This window comes from Amblyraja radiata, chromosome 1, assembly GCF_010909765.2.
Source record: "Amblyraja radiata isolate CabotCenter1 chromosome 1, sAmbRad1.1.pri, whole genome shotgun sequence".
NCBI lineage: Eukaryota > Metazoa > Chordata > Chondrichthyes > Rajiformes > Rajidae > Amblyraja > Amblyraja radiata.
In genome coordinates, this window is record NC_045956.1 from 23,727,171 (window position 1) to 23,743,573 (window position 16,403).

Genomic DNA, 16,403 nt, shown 5'->3' on the forward strand with positions numbered 1-16,403 from the left:
GCGTTAATTGCTTGCTGAACCTGCATGTTAACTCTCAGTAATTCATGTATAAGCCCTCCAAGGGTTTTTTTCTGAATCACAATTGATTTTGTTCTCTCATCTTTTACAAGTGTTCACTCATCTTTTACAGTGGTATTCTCTGCCACAGAAGTGAAATTCTTTGGCACAGAAGATAGTGGATGCCAATTCACTGGATGTTTTCAAGAGATAGTTAGATTTAGCTCTTAGGGCTAAAGCAATCAAGGGATATGGGGCAAAAGCAGGAACAGGGTACTGATTTTAGATGATCAGCCATGATCATATTGAATGGCAGTGCTGGCTCGAAGGGCCGAATGGCCTACTCCTGCACCTATTTTTCTATGTTTCTAAAATATGCATGTTTTCTGCCAAAATAGATTCCTTCACAAATGTTCCATCTATTTAGTTTTATATTCCAGCTGCCATAACTGTAGCCATTGATTGAGTCTGCTTAAGATTTACTACAGACTGCAGATGGTGAAATATGGAGCAACCAATCTGCTGGGGGGAGGAAGAAATTGTTGATGTTTTGAGGTGAAAACCTACATTGGGACTGAGAGTGTAAAGGGATGTATCTTGTCAGACATTTTGAAGAGGGTACTTGTACTCTCTCTACGAGTATAAGAAAAGTTGGAATACACTTAATGTAATCCGGAGGGCAAAAAGAGGACATGAAATTGAGCTGGCAAGCAAAGCAAAGGAAAATCCCAAGAGATTCTACAGGGGTATAGGGTATATTAAAAGTAAAAGAATGGCTAGGGAAAGAATAGTCCCCTTAAAGATTAGCAAGGTTCATCGTGTACAACCACAAGAGATGGAGCAATTAAATGAATACTAATCTATTTTTACTGAGGAGAAGTTGGGAATTGGGGTATAGGAGTTGTGATGTCTGTGATCATGTCTGAATTACTAAAGAGGAGATATTGCCAGTTTTAAAGCATATTAAGGTGAATAAATCCTCAGCATCTGACCGAGTAAATCCTCAGACCTTGTGGGAAGCTAGTGAGGAAATTGTGGAGGCCCTTGAAGACATAATTGCGCAGTGAATGGTAGGGCTCTGAGAAATGTAGAGCAGAGTGACCTAGGAGGAGTCCAAACACATAGCTCATTGAAAGTAGTGTCAGAGGTAGATCGGGTGGAAAAAAGGCTTTTGGCATTGACATGACCTTCATCAATCAGCGTAATAACTATGTAGGTTGGGAGGTCAGGTTGCATTATATAAGATGTTGGTAAGGCCGCATTTAAAGTATTATGTTCAGTTCTGGGAACCATGTTATAAGAAAGAAGTTGTCAAGTTCGAAAGGGTACAGAGATTTATGTGGATGTTGCCAGGAGGGTCTGAGCTGTAGGGAGAGGTTGAACCGGCTGGGACTCTATTCATTAGAGTGTGGGAGGATAAGGGGTGATCTTTTTAGAAGTGAGAAGAATAGATCAGGTAGATGCACAGATTATCTTGCCCAGAGTAGGGGAAACGAGAACCAAAGGATATAGGTTTTTATGATGAAGGAGGAAAGATTTAATAGGAATCTGAGGGGTAATTTTATCACATAAAGGGTGGTGGGTGTATGGAACGATCTGCAAGAGGAGGTAGTTGAGGCAGGGACAAACTGTCCAATTGTTTAACAAACAATTGGACAGGTACGTGGATAGGACAGGTTTCGAGGGATTTGGACCAACTGCAGGCAGATGGGACTAGTGTGGATGGGACATATTGGTCAGTGTGGGCAAGTTGGGCCAAAGGGCCGGTTTCCATGCTGTATGACTCTATCTTTAGTCACAGTTGAAGTTCCAAAAGACTAGAGGGTGGCTAAAGTTGCACTGTTTTTTAAGAAGGCCAACAAGAAAAGGCAAGTTAACCTGACATCAGTGGCGGAAAGTTGTTGCATGGGATTCTTAGGTTCAGTATCTACTGGCATTTGGATAGGCATGGACTGATTTAAGTATAGTCAGCATTATTTTATGCATGCAAAATCGTGTCTTGTAAATCTGATAAGATTGTATTGAAGAGATCGCCAAGAGGTTTGATGAGGGCAGAGCAGTGATCTGTATGCAAAAAAAAATCACTGTACCTTGGTACATGTGATAATAAAGAACCATTGAACTATATGGGCTTCAGCGAGTCCTTTGGCGCATTTTGTTTTATCAATAGCATCAGTTAATATGTTTTTATTTTTTAATTTGGTGTTCCTTTTCAATGGCTATAGGTCATTGAGAGGAAATGGCACAAACTATATTATTAAAAAAACTGAGCAGTTGATCGGAAGCGATTTGATTTAGGTCTCAGAAGCAAGCAAGTGGTTGTACATTACTGTTGCTGCACCTTTTCTTTTGAAGAAACAGTATGCTTTCGTGCGTTGCAGATTTTCTAAACAACACAGCAACATTTATACCAATAGACGGGCAGATTGCAGAAAGTTGTACATTCAGGAAGAACAATATGTACAGATTAAAACTTCGACACGATAAAGAAGATGAATCATCATGGTGAGTTCTCAATGAGACAACAGTATCAGTACTGCAGAAAAATAAGTTAAAGGCTAAAAGTACCCTTTTATTGAAAAGAACGGAAATCTTTCTTCAGTAGCAGAACCCTCATTTACATATACTAATTTTCCACAAAACCTAAATGGTGGCCTGATAGTGCAGACATTTTGTCTTGATAATAATCTGGAGAATTGCGTGTGTGCCTTTTTGTTAGAGCTGAGGCAAAAACATAAAGAACCACCTTTGGTAGATGTAACCAAACCTATTGAAATTTCTCAAAATATAAGGGTTGGCTTAATTTTATGAATTGCAGACTTGAGTTTTGCTTGCTGGTGTGATCTAGGGAGCGTTCAGCACTAGCGTTACATTTATTCATTTTGTATTTTTTGTCGGAAGATCACATTAATAACTAGACATATTTTATACATTGTACACTATACTATAAAAATGTATTAATCCCCGGAGGGAAATTGGTCTGCCGACAGTCATAACACAAGGTGCACAAAACCTTGAAATTAAAAGTGAAAACAAAATGAAAAAGGCAAGCAACTGTTGTCTGGCTGCTGTGTGCACAGCACCTTCACCAGCACAAATGAACAAACAAACGCTGACTTATCCCATGAGCAGAGAATTCTAAACGAGAGTGTCCCCCCACACCGTGTCCCCCTTTGTTCTCCCACCGTCTCACACAGCGGTCCCCCCCAAGCCGAGTCCTCCATTGTTCTTCATGGCGGTCCCCCCAAGCCGGGTGATAATTATTAAAAGAACCACAGACGAGACAGAGTGAGAGTCGGAGAATTAAAGTGGACAGCAACAGGACACTGATTCAGCTTCTGTGATTCATTAGATTCAGTGCATTCCATGTTCAGAGTGGTCCCCCTGAACATTGGTGAAACTAAATGCAAATTAGGTGACAATTTTGTTAAGCACCTGTGCTCAATCTCTCAGGACAATTCTGAGTGTTTTGTTGCTGTCTATTTCAATCATCCATCCCTCATCCACTCTGATCTATCTTATCGCCTATGACCTGTATTGTTATAAAGAGGCTTATTGCAGTCTTAAAGAAACTCATCTTCCATTTGGTCTTTTTTGTTATGGGATACAGGACGGAAACAGCCCCTACGACCCACCAAGTTCATGCGGACCATCGATCTGCCTTTCACACAAGTTCTGTTATCTCACTTTCGCCTCCACTCCCTACACACTAGGGGCAATTCACAGAGGCCAATGAACCTGTAAACACACATGTCTTTTGGATGTGAAAAAAAATGGAGCAAACCGATGTGGTCACGGGGAGAATGTGCAAACTCCACACAGACAGCGCCCGTGGTCAGGATCCAGCCTGGTTTTCCAGCAATGCGAGGCAGCAGCTCTACCAGCTGTGCCACATTATGTAGTTTTCCAGATTTGATATCGAATTATTTAAAAAAAAACATGCTTTGTAAATGCTTTCCAGCTATTTCTGCTGTAAATTATCCAAAAGTGATATTGGCTTAATTTCCCCTCTCTCCCTCTCTATTAACACTCTATTTGCAACACATACTAATTTGCAACACATACTTTGCCCCCTGCCAAAGTATCGCGCACCAACCACCAACCTGGACACACTACAGCAGAGCCACTGTCGTGCCGCTGCCGATCGGAACGCCTGTTGATGTTTAGTAGGGAGTAGAGTGTTTAATTTGTTCATGATATATGTATTTTTATTTCTATTTATTTTTTACTGCACACTGAATGGACACTGGTTGAGCAATGTTTTTTTGTTTCCTCTGGGTATGTGAGTGCTCAGGAAAATGACAATAAAGATATACTACATACTACATAATTCTCTGGCATCCTTGAATTGTCTCCATTAATAACTGATCATCACAGCGGCCCTGCCCTCAATCTATCACAAACATTTACTTTGTCTTATCTCTCACACCAATGCAACTTAAAACTTGTCTTTGTTTTTGAATACCAGCATCTATAGTATTGTTAGATTCTTGTTTGTATCTTAAAACTGCCATATTTTTCTTCAGTATTGTAACAGTTTTTTTTAACCCCTGTGTTAAAGGTTTATTTCCATTTCCATATTGTACCCTGAAGAATGGGATGCGGATGGGATTTTGTATCCCAAAACAGCATGGCTTACAGATGTTTTACTTACAAAGATTGTGAAATGGTCTGCAGAGAACAAGAAGAGTTATTTTAAGAGCACCCTTTCTCTCATTCCTGTGGAAAAATATAGTCAATATTATCATAATTTGAAAGCAAAATACAAAGAAATAGTCAAGGTACAACACTGAGAAAAATAAATCTGAATAACCTTGGTGTGTATGTGATACTTGAGTTAATTTAATGGAGCATTGTCATTGTCACTTCATCCACTATATGTATAAAATACTTTTTATAAAGCACTGATAAGATCTTCTACACATGATACCAAAACCAGAGCTGCCAAGTAGTACAGATTTTCCGTATTTTGTACGGAAATGCGATAAGAATACTGATGTACGATTTTGTGTTGTTAAATACGGATTTTAAATACGGAGTTCAGTTCAGTCTGAAGAAGGATCTCAACCAGAAACCTCACTCATTCCTTCTCTTCAGAGTCGCTGCCTGTCCCGCTCCAGGTTTAAGCAGAGCACTGTCAGTTTAACGAGTGGGAATTTTAACGAAGCGCTATGGGGTCACAGACTGTTCAGGAAAATTCTCGTATAACAATGAGTCTTTGGAATTCTCTTTCTCAGTGGATGTTGAGCCTTTGATTATTTTTCAGGCAGTGGTAGAATTCTGGATAAGCCTAGTGGTGAAAGGTTACTAGTGGGACTGCAGTTACATTGGGATTGGCCTTGATTTTAAAGAATGGTGGGTGGGCTCAAGGGGGAGAGAGGGAGGGGTGGAGATGAAGAGGGGAGGGAGAGAGGGAGGGAGGGAATAAGAGAGGGAGGGGGAAAAAAAGGAAGGGGAGAGGGAGGGAGAGAGAAGAAGAGAGGGAGGGCGAGAGGGTGAGCGAGGGAAGGAGAGGGAGGCTTCCAAAATGGCTTCTACATCATCTGGTTCTGAAAATTCTGAAAGCAAGAAGCAGCCATTCAAACAGCAGTATACAAAGAGATGACAATGAATACACTGTCAAGTAAGGTGCGTAGAAGACATGTCAATTGGTAGCAAAGTTATGTATTCTTGTACTCTTACATGGGTATGACCACATAAAAAATAACATTTTTCAGCAAAATGGCACCGTAAAAATACTGATTTCCTCAGCAAAATACTAATTTTCAGGTACTAGAATACTGAAATGCTCTGACAAAACTTGGCAGCTCTGCAAAACAAGGGCTATAAATTAAAGTAAGTTGGCACAAAAATCTTTCAAAATAACCTCTCAGTCTTTCATTAGCTTTTTGTGAAAGAGACAAATGTATATATATTTTTCTGCGATTCAAACAAAATCAGTTGTTAAGCCTTCGCTCACAGGATGTACAAACATGTTATCAAATTTATACACGAGCCTCAAGAAGACTTCCAATCTAGAAATCCCAATTCCTAATGAAGCAGTTAAAAATGTTTGGAACAGGTAGACTTTCATACTGAACACAGCTCAGTGAAAATGAGAGGGAAAGTTTCCCTGGGTAGATTTAAAATATTCAAACACTGTTCTTGTAATAAATATGATTTTAAACCACTATCCTCATGAATATCAACGTTGTTTTTCAAGAAAGGGAAAGCAAGGTATTGTATTAGCATAGTACCTATTATTTCAAAGCACATATTGTTAAAATATATCAAAACTGTGGTATAACATTAGAATTAAAGTACAGCAGGACAAATTGTGCTTTTAGTTGACTGCTTTTATGCGTCATTTTTTAATGGAGTGAATCAAAGTCATTTAAAAAAGTTAAAGTTGGAAAAAATCTTTTTTCTGGCAATTCCTTTCCTCAGGGATCCTAGAGAATGTCATTTCAATCAAGATTTTTTTAAGCGTCCTGATTATGCCAATTTGTGAGTAATGTTATGTACCTGCTTGTATTAATGAGGAGTCCAGAACCAGGGGGGTCACAGTTTAAGAATAAGGGGTAGGCCATTTAGGGCTCAGATGAGGAAAAACGTTTTCACCCAGAGAGTTGTGAATTTGTGGAATTCTTTGCCACAGCAGGCAGTAGATGCCAATTCACTGGATGTATTCAAGAGAGAGTTAGATATAGCTCTGAGAGCTAATGGAATCAAGGGATATAGGGAGAAAGCAGGAACGGGGTAATGATTCTGGATGATCAGCCATGATCATATTGAATGGTGGTGCTGGCTCGAAGGGCCGAATGGCCTACTCGAATGCACCTATTTTCTATGTTTCTAATAAGTTATTTGTAGCGCATAATTTCACATTGAAATATCAACAGAGCATCTAGTGCACCTTATACACCCCCTGGTGGAAATTCCTTGTTCTTGTCTGTTAAGTGTTTACGGCTGCTGGGTACTGGCATCTTCCTAATATCTTTTTCTTTTCAATTTTATTTAGATTTGGCCTGAAGTTACAAATCCTGAAAAATTTGTTTATGAGGATGTCGCCATTGCTACATACTTATTGGTAGGGTGATATTTCACATTTCACAAATTTGGATATCTTGGCCGAGGTCGGGAATGTGTTCCAATAATTTGTACATCTGTTTGTGCTAGTAAATAATGTTTGTTGTGATCATGAGTCAGGCAGAAAAGGATTGACCTACTTTCTACTGTTGCCCGATTTCATAAAAACCTCCAAACTGAACACAGTTTGTGAACACAGTGAATGGCAGGGCTCTGGGGGAGTGTTGTAGAGCAGAGTGCAAGTGCATGATTCCTTGAAGGTCGTCCAAGGTAGGTCAAAAAGGCTTTTGGCTCATTGGCCTTCATCAGTTTCAGTATTGAGTATAGGCTGGGAGGTTATGTTGCAGTTGTATAAGACGTTGATGAGAATGCATTTAGAGTATTGTGTTCAGTTCTGGGCACCATGTTATAGGAAAGATGAGGGTGCAGAGAAGATTTACAAGGATGTTGCCAGGACTCGAGGGCCTGAACTATAGGATAGGGAGAGATTAAGCAGGGTAGGACTCTATTCCTTGGAGTGCAGGAGGATGAGGGGTGATCTTAAGTGTATAAAATCATGAGAGGAATAGATCGGGTAGATGCATAGAGCCTCCTGCCCAGAGTAGGGGAATCAAGGACCAGAGGACATAGGTTTAAGGTAAAGGGGAGAAGATATAATAGGAATCTGAGGGGTAACGTTTCACGCAAAGGGTGGTGGGTGTATGGAACAAGCTGCCGGAGGAGGTAGTTGAGGTTGGGACTACACTAAAGTTTAAGACAGACTGTACATGGATAGGACAGGATTGGAGGGATATGGACCAAACACAGGCAGGTGGGACAAGCGCAGTTGGGACATGTTAGCCAGTGTGGTCAAGTTGGGCCGAAGGGCCAGTTTCCATGCTGGATCACTCTAGGACTATGAAAGACTTATAACTTTTGTAAGCCAGTGTAATTGCAGATGTTGTTGACCTGCTGTGGTAATTGGAAAAGTGAGTGCATCTAGGACATTTCTGAGGCAGAGTTCATTTGCGCCACAACCAACCTCATGAAGCACCTTATTACGCTGAATATGTGCTATTGGACAGCAGTCATTGAGCTAGGTCACCAAACTCTTGGTACGATCAATGTCTTTTTGAAACCATTTGGAACCTCAGACTACAGCAGTGAGAAGTTGAAGGTGTCCTCAAATACACCAGCCAGTTGGTCCATACTCCAGAATCTTTAATACTCTGCCAGGTTTATCATCAGGACCGGATGCTTTGCATGGATTCACTGTCTTGAACGGTGCTCTGATGCCAAGCTCAGAGACTTGGATCACAGGGTCGTCAGGGGCTATGGGGGCTTGTGTAATCATTCTCCCCCTCAAACCATGCATAAAAGACATTGAACTCATCCGGAAATGATGTATCATTGCCACTTATGCTATCCGGTTTGTCTTGCAGGAGGTGCAATCCCTGCCACAGCAGTTGAGCATCCATCTGTGACTTTGGCTTAGCCATCATTTTAAGCATTTCATTCCTGTCATCAATTCAGCATTTGATACTCTTTATACGAAGCAGTTAATACATTTATATATGCTGTGTGTTATGTTGAAAATGAATGAGACCACTTCCCAATTGATCCCAACTTTTCTAATTCATCAATTATTATTGCACGGGTGTTTCTCTTCAGGGCAGCTGCACTCGTCCTGCTAATTATGTGCTGTCTCTGAATGTCAGCGTAACATAATACATGTAGAAGGATCTTCGCTAAGAACACCAATGTTTATTGGATTTATGTTTTTTTTAAAATCCTTTCCCATTCATTCAGCTAAAGTGGTTAATATCATGCTTTAATCATGCTGAGGTGCAAACTGCCCAAGTGAAATTTGAGGTGCTGCTCCTCCAATTTATGGTGGTCCTCACTCTGGCCCCATATTTCAGCACCTCAGCACCTCATATTTCGCTTGGGCAGTTTGCACCCCAGCGGTATGAACAATTACCTGTAATTTCAGGTAGTCTCAGCTCTCCCTCAGCCCACTGGCTCCACCTCTTCCTTTCTTCCTCCCGCCCCCACCCTCACATCAGTCTGAAGAAGGGTTTAGACCCGAAACATTGCTTATTTCCTTCGCTCCATAGATGCTGCCTCACCCGCTGAGTTTCTCCAGCATTTTTGTCTACCTTCAATTTTCCAGCATCTGCAGTTCATTCTTAAACATCTTAACTATCACTGATATGATTGCCTCCACCAGCACTCTGGTTGCACTTTTCTGGCACCAACCGTAGTGTAAAATATAGCCTTCGGTATTTTTAGCTTACAGTAAGAAAAATAATCTTATAACTATTAAAATAACTTTTATTTTTGAAAATACTGCAGGAAAATTAACTTTGATATTGTGAGTCTGAAACTCTCTAGCGCCTAGTCCACATTCCCCATTGACACGTGTTTTTATAGTAGTTTATCTGACTGCACTAATTTCATATGGATCACCATAGATTTAAATTATTTCACATTCTAAATGCATTATATGCAGTTTAACACAATTTGAATGAGTATCATTAATGCACTGTCATGGCAAACAAAATTATGTCTTGATAAGTGACGATAAGTGTCATCAGGGACTGGACTGTTTTTACTGTTATGTGTGAAATGTTTTAAGTTTCATGTGCGATGCTCCGGTATTCCCTGGGAAACGTCTTCTCAGTTTGCACTGTACAACTGTTGCTTTGCAAGATGACAATAAAAGTTGATTGACTGATTGATTGATTGATATGATATTTCAGTGGTACTGTATGTAGCCTTGTTCAAATATCCACCTTACTTGGTGCATTAACGTTTGGGCACAGCAACATAAGAGGAAAAATATTTCTATAGTGGTAGTATACTGCACATTTCTCTCGATGGCTTAATTATGATCTAATGAAAGTTGAAAACATTTAATATAAAATAAACAAATTAAATCATGTGGCTGCAAAGGGTGTGCACATCCAGTGGGAATCATGCTTTTAGTTAGGTAACTGATTAAATGAATGAGGTACAAATGAACCATTATCTGATCACATGGAAAAATAGACTTGAAAGATGGTAACGTTGCTTTCGTTCCTGTTGTACAATATAACAATCCTGAAGTTTACTTCAATGTTTTTTTTCATGTGGCTATGGAAATATATTTTCACTTTATAAATAGAGTGAATTAGTACCATCTCCAATGATAAGATATTCTCTTCTTCCATATGTAATAGGGTTGCAATGTAAGATGTTACATCAATATTTTAATGTGTTTCTACTGAAATACAGTTTAATTTCCTGCAACAAATGAAACTGTTTTAATGCTGCTGGATATTTCAGATCCTTTGGGAAGATGAGCGAGCTGAAAAAGGCCTGACTGACAAACAATCCTTTATAGATTTGGGATGTGGAAATGGATTACTGGTTCATATCCTGACAAATGAGGGGGTAAGTGAATTTGAGCTAACTATACTTCGTATCGGTAATAGGAGGTTGTTTAAAAATATTGTCTGCTAAATGTAAGATTCATAATTGTTCTACACTTTATGTTTAAAATATTGAAAGTGGATAATTCCAGGATAAATTAATCATGATTTATTTTGTCAATTAAGAAGCTTGTGATGTCGGTGTTAAGCCACTAAGTGACGTCCATTCACATAGGTCCACTTGATATCTGTAAATTTAATAAAATACATCTCTACCTGATTTGTTAGATTGAGAAAGCAGTATAAAATTACAACAGCTGAAAATAAATGGGGTGCATTTTGCTATAAAATGATGGTGAGGAGGCTAACAATGTTAATTTTTATTTATGGGCATATATAAATGTAAAAATCTGGAAGTTTGAAAAATGTAAGCTACACTGCTTTTCTATAAGCTGCGTGAAAATAGCATCCTGTCGTCTCGTTTACTTTACAAATAATTTGAACAATGTAAATTTCCTATAGAGACTGCATGGCCTGAATTTCCCCCCAGCAGTGAGCTTTAAATGTTTTCTCGTACAAATTGCCATTGTCAGCCTGCATCCCTAAGCTGGACTGATTCTTGTGTGACAACTCATCCAATAAACAACTATAGGGGGAAAAAAAAGTCAAAGTGCTGGAGTAACTCAGCGGGTCAGCTAGCATCTCTGAAGAACATGGATAGGTGCCGATTTAGGTTTGGGACCCTTCTTCAGTCACGCACAACTATCTTTGGTTGTGTTATAGTATTACACAGCCAATGTTATTGGTTTTGTACAGTCGCATTGCCTTATACCTGTAAATGTCATTATGTGAGGGCAAGCGTAACAGGACTCTCCCATGAACAGCCAAAATAAAAGAACTGGCTAAGCCACATAATTTGTTTTGTGCCACATCTCTTGTTTTGGATCAAATAGTTACAAACACGTCCTTTTGATTCAGTAGCATTTGTCAAATCTTATACTGTTTTAGTTAAACATTTACAAGAAACTGCTCCAATTTCTTTGCACAGGCTCTCCTACTGAAAGAAAGTGTTGTATACAATAGGAAACTAGAGCCTTGACATTTACTCTATCGAACTAGAAAGTGACTGCCTGGCATTTCCAAAAACAGCACACGACAGCCAGAATATGTAGCAGTCTACTAGAACTATTGCATAGAGCTGCAAGAGAAATTAAAGCAAGAGCTCGGTCTCAATCATCCAGTGAACCTTGATACATTGGAAATGGTATGATGCCATTGACTGAGGAAACTAAATGAGAAGAAGAATAATGGGACTGAAATTCTTCCAGGGTAGTGTTTTTTACCGAATTTTGCAATCTACATATTTTTGAGAAGAAAAATAATGTGATTGAAATTATTTTAGGGTAGTGTATTTACTGAATTTTACAATCGACATATTTGTGAAACTATCCAGATATAAGAATGCCCTGAATCTGCCTTCAGGTCTGGAATCCAGACACTGACTGAAAAATGTTGGTGAATCTTAAGCTCTAAGCATTTTGATTAAGCCATGATGATCATCGTACATTTAAAACGTGTATGATCTAAAAGGCAAAAATGTAACTGGAATTTTAATATTGTTCGCAAAAATGAAAAACTAGTTGTGCAAAGAGGCTAGTGGCAATAATACTTGAATAACATTATTGCATGTTTTATCTCTTAGCACCCTGGTAGAGGTATAGATGTGCGAAAGCGGAAGATATGGGATATGTTTGGTCCACAAACACGTCTTGAGGTAAAAACAAACACTTTGCAATATCACTTACTCATATCGCCACATAAGTCAGTTTCAATATTGAATTCAATGCTGTAGTGGTTATTTTCTGCTGCAATAATAAGTGGAAACTTAAAGCTTAATTCAGTCAAATAAATGTCAAAGTGATTATAGTTATTTTGGGGTTTTGTTTTTATAATTAATCCTTTAAAATTATACTTCAAGTATTTCACCAATTATTTATAGTAGCAGGAATCCAGAAGACACCAAACACCACAGACCTTTTCCAATACATACTTACAAATCACAGATCCCTCCGTCATGGTAGTAAGGAATGTAGAAATTATGTGTAGTCTGGGAGTATACCATAAAATGTGTAGTGTGCATCCTCAACAGTAAAGTAACATTGAAAATTCTCAAGTGTAAAGAATAGGTTTGGATAGCAAAACCTCAACGCTGAAGCAGTTTGTGGAAGAACAAACACCCAATTTAGGGCTTTTTATAATCCTTGTATAACTATATATAAAACCCATACGACAGTGAATACTTAAATTTGACAGAATTATCCTATTTATCTTTATTATGCACATGATTCACCTGTCCTTTATCTATCCTCATGTTAATAGTTTCAAAGATATTTATAGATGGCCATTGAGCCAATGTCAACATAAAGAGAGCTTCAGATTCATCCTACTTCCCAACTTTCACCTACTTTCCAACTTTCAGTCCATAATCAAGTAGGTCACGGGGCATCTGACAATCATCCATGTATTTTTCAAATGCGTTGATTATTTCTTCCCGCTCCACCACTGTCTCATGCAATGAGTTTTAGAACCCCCACTGCTGATTTGAGATGTTTTGTCTTTTTCTCTATAATCACAAAATCAATATTTTAATAATTGTCTGCTTATCTAAGGAAATATGTTATTGCCATTCACCAGTCAAACTGCTCAAGTAAATTGCAGCATTGGCATTTAGCCCATCTTATAAAAAATCGCCCATCTATAGCTTTGGACTAATTATTGCCCAATTATTCTATTTTCAATTGTTAACACTGTGCTGGAAGGTCATGCAACGATGATATAATCAGTATTTAATCACTAATGCTGTCCTCGTTATCACCCAATTTAGATTTAACTAATTTCTACATATGCCACGTGACTTAATGTCAGTTTTCAAACTGACTACTAAGACTGAATATCCTGATGTTTGAAAACCAGCAGATGTTAGAATCACATATTGGTAGCTGACAGAATATCCTGTGACATATAACAGTGCAACATTCATGTAGACAATTGAGGTCGCTGATGAAATATTTAAGAAAAATAAATTGCTGCTTTTTAATAGGAATGTGCCATTACTCCAAGTGATGACTTCCTTTTTCCGGAAGTGGATTGGCTAATTGGCAACCATTCAGATGAGCTCACACCATGGATTCCCGTTGTTGCAGCAAGGTAATTAGCTTTTTTGATCCAAAAAAAATGAAATTTGTCCCTTTGCTTTTGTTATTCCTCTGCACATATTAGAAATATTCATTAAACTTGCTTTAGTTTTGAAATATCACGTATATTCCTTCAGCCCATCGAGTCTGAGCCAACCAGTGATCACCCGTACACTTGTTAGAAACATAGAAAATAGGTGCAGGAGTAGGCCATTCGGCCCTTCGAGCCTGCACCGCCTTACGATATGATCATGGCTGATCATCCAACTCAGTATCCCATCCCTGCCTTCTCTCCATACCCCCTGATCCCTTTAGCCACAAGGGCCACATCTAACTCCCTCTTAAATATAGCCAATGAACTGGCCTCAACTACCTTCTGTGGCAGAGAATTCCACAGATTCACCACTCTGTGTAAAAAATGATTTTCTCATCTCGGTCCTAAAAGACTTCCCTCTTATCCTTAAACTGTGACCCCTAGTTCTGGACTTCCCCAACATCGGGAATAATCTTCCTGCATCTAGCCTGTCCAACCCCTTAAGAATTTTGTAAGTTTCTGTAAGATCCCCCCTCAATCTTCTGAATTCCAGCGTGTACAAGCCGAGTCTATCCAGTCTTTCTTCATATGAAAGTCCCGCCATCCCAGGAATCAGTCTGGTGAACCTTCTCTATGGCAAGAATGTCTTTCCTCAGATTAGGAGACCAAAACTGTACGCAATACTCCAGGTGTGGTCTCACCAAGACCCTGTACAACTGCAGTAGAACCTCCCTGCTCTTATACTCAAATCCTTTTGCTATGAATGCTAACATACCATTTGCTTTCTTCACTGCCTGCTGCACCTGCATTCCTACTTTCAATGACTGGTGTTCCATGACACCCAGGTTTCGTTGCATCTCCCCTTTTCCTAATCGGCCACCATTCAGATAATAGTCTACTTTCCTGTTTTTGCCACCAAAGTGGATAACCTCACATTTATCCACATTATATTGCATCTGCCATGCATTTGCCCACTCACCCAGCCTATCCAAGTCACCTTGCAGCCTCCTAGCATCCTCCTCACAGCTAACACTGCCCCCCAGCTTCGTGTCATCCGCAAACTTGGAGATGTTGCATTCAATTCCCTCATCCAGATCATTAATATATATTGTAAATAGCTGAGGTCCCAGCACTGAGCCTTGCGGTACCCCACTAGTCACTGCCTGCCATTTTGAAAAGGGCCCGTTTACTCCCACTCTTTGCTTCCTGTCTGCCAGCCAGTTCTCTATCCACATCAATACTGAACCCCCAATACCATGTGCTTTAAGTTTGTATACTAATCTCTTATGTGGGACCTTGTCGAAAGCCTTCTGAAAGTCCAGATATAACACATCCACTGGTTCTCCCTTATCCACTCTACAAGTTACATCCTCGAAAAATTCTATAAGATTCGTCAGACATGATTTACCTTTCATAAATCCATGCTGACTTTGTCCAATGAATTCACCACTTTCCAAATGTGCTGCTATCCCATCTTTAATAACTGACTCCAGAATTTTCCCCACCACCGATGTTAGACTAACTGGTCCGTAATTCCCCGTTTTCTCTCTCCCTCCCTTTTTAAAAAGTGGGGTTACATTAGCTACCCTCCAGTCCTCAGGAACTTCTCCAGAATCTAAAGAGTTTTGAAAAATTATCACTAATGCATCCACTATTTCTGCGGCTACTTCCTTAAGTACTCTGGGATGCAACTTATCTGGCCCTGGGGATTTATCGGCCTTTAATCCATTCAATTTACCTAACACCACTTCCCGGCTAACCTGTATTTCACTCAGTTCCTCCATCTCATTTAACCCCCGGTCCCTTGCTATTTCCGGAAGATTGTTTATGTCTTCCTTAGTGAAGACAGAACCAAAGTAGTTATTCAATTGGTCTGCCATGTCCTTGTTCCCCATGATCAATTCGCCTGTTTCTGACTGCAAGGGACCTACATTTGTTTTAACTAATCTTTTCCTCTTCACATATCTATAAAAACGTTTGCAGTCAGTTTTTATGTTCCCTGCCAGTTTTCTTTCATAATCTATTTTCCCTTTCCTAATTAAGCCTTTTGTCCTCCTCTGCTGGACTCTGAATTTCTCCCAGTCCTCTCGTAGGCTGCTTGTTCTGGCTAATTTGTGCGCTTCATCTTTTGTTTTGATACTATCCCTGATTTCCCTTGTTATCCACGGATGCATTACCTTCCCTGATTTATTCTTTTGCCAAACTGGGATGAACACTTGTTGTAGTTCATCCATGCAGTTATTAAATGCCTTCCATTGCATATCCACCGTCAACCCTTTAAGAATCATTTGCCAGTCTATCTTGGCCAGTTCACGCCTCATACCCTCAAAGTCACCTTTCTTTAAGTTCAGGACCCTTGTTTCTGAATTAACAATGTCACTCTCCATCCTAATGAAGAACTCAACCATATTATGGTCACTCTTGCCCAAGGGGCCACGTACAACAAGACTGCTAACTAACCCTTCCTCATTACTCAATACCCAGTCTAGAATAGCCTGCTCTCTCGTTGGTTCTTCTACATGTTGGTTTAGAAAACTATCCCGTATACATTCCAAGAAATCCTCTTCCTCAGCACCCCTGCCAATTTGATTCACCCAATCTATATGTAGATTGAAGTCACCCATTATAATTGTTCTACCTTTGTTGCACGCGTTTCTAATTTCCTGTTTGATGCCATCCCCAACTCCACTACTACTGTTAGGTGGCCGGTACACCACT

General features: G+C 39.5%; 1 protein-coding gene across 1 annotated transcript in view; it reads left to right on the forward strand.

Moving 5' to 3' along the window:
- The window catches only part of trmt44 (tRNA methyltransferase 44 homolog), a 31,283-nt gene that overhangs the window by 3,583 nt on the left and 11,297 nt on the right, over nt 1–16,403 (forward strand). The window contains exons 2-7 of the mRNA XM_033018893.1: nt 2,379–2,502; nt 4,559–4,778; nt 6,998–7,066; nt 10,372–10,479; nt 12,160–12,231; nt 13,558–13,664. Coding sequence (XP_032874784.1) covers nt 2,379–2,502; nt 4,559–4,778; nt 6,998–7,066; nt 10,372–10,479; nt 12,160–12,231; nt 13,558–13,664 — 700 coding nt within the window. The remainder of the gene's footprint in view (nt 1–2,378; nt 2,503–4,558; nt 4,779–6,997; nt 7,067–10,371; nt 10,480–12,159; nt 12,232–13,557; nt 13,665–16,403) is intronic.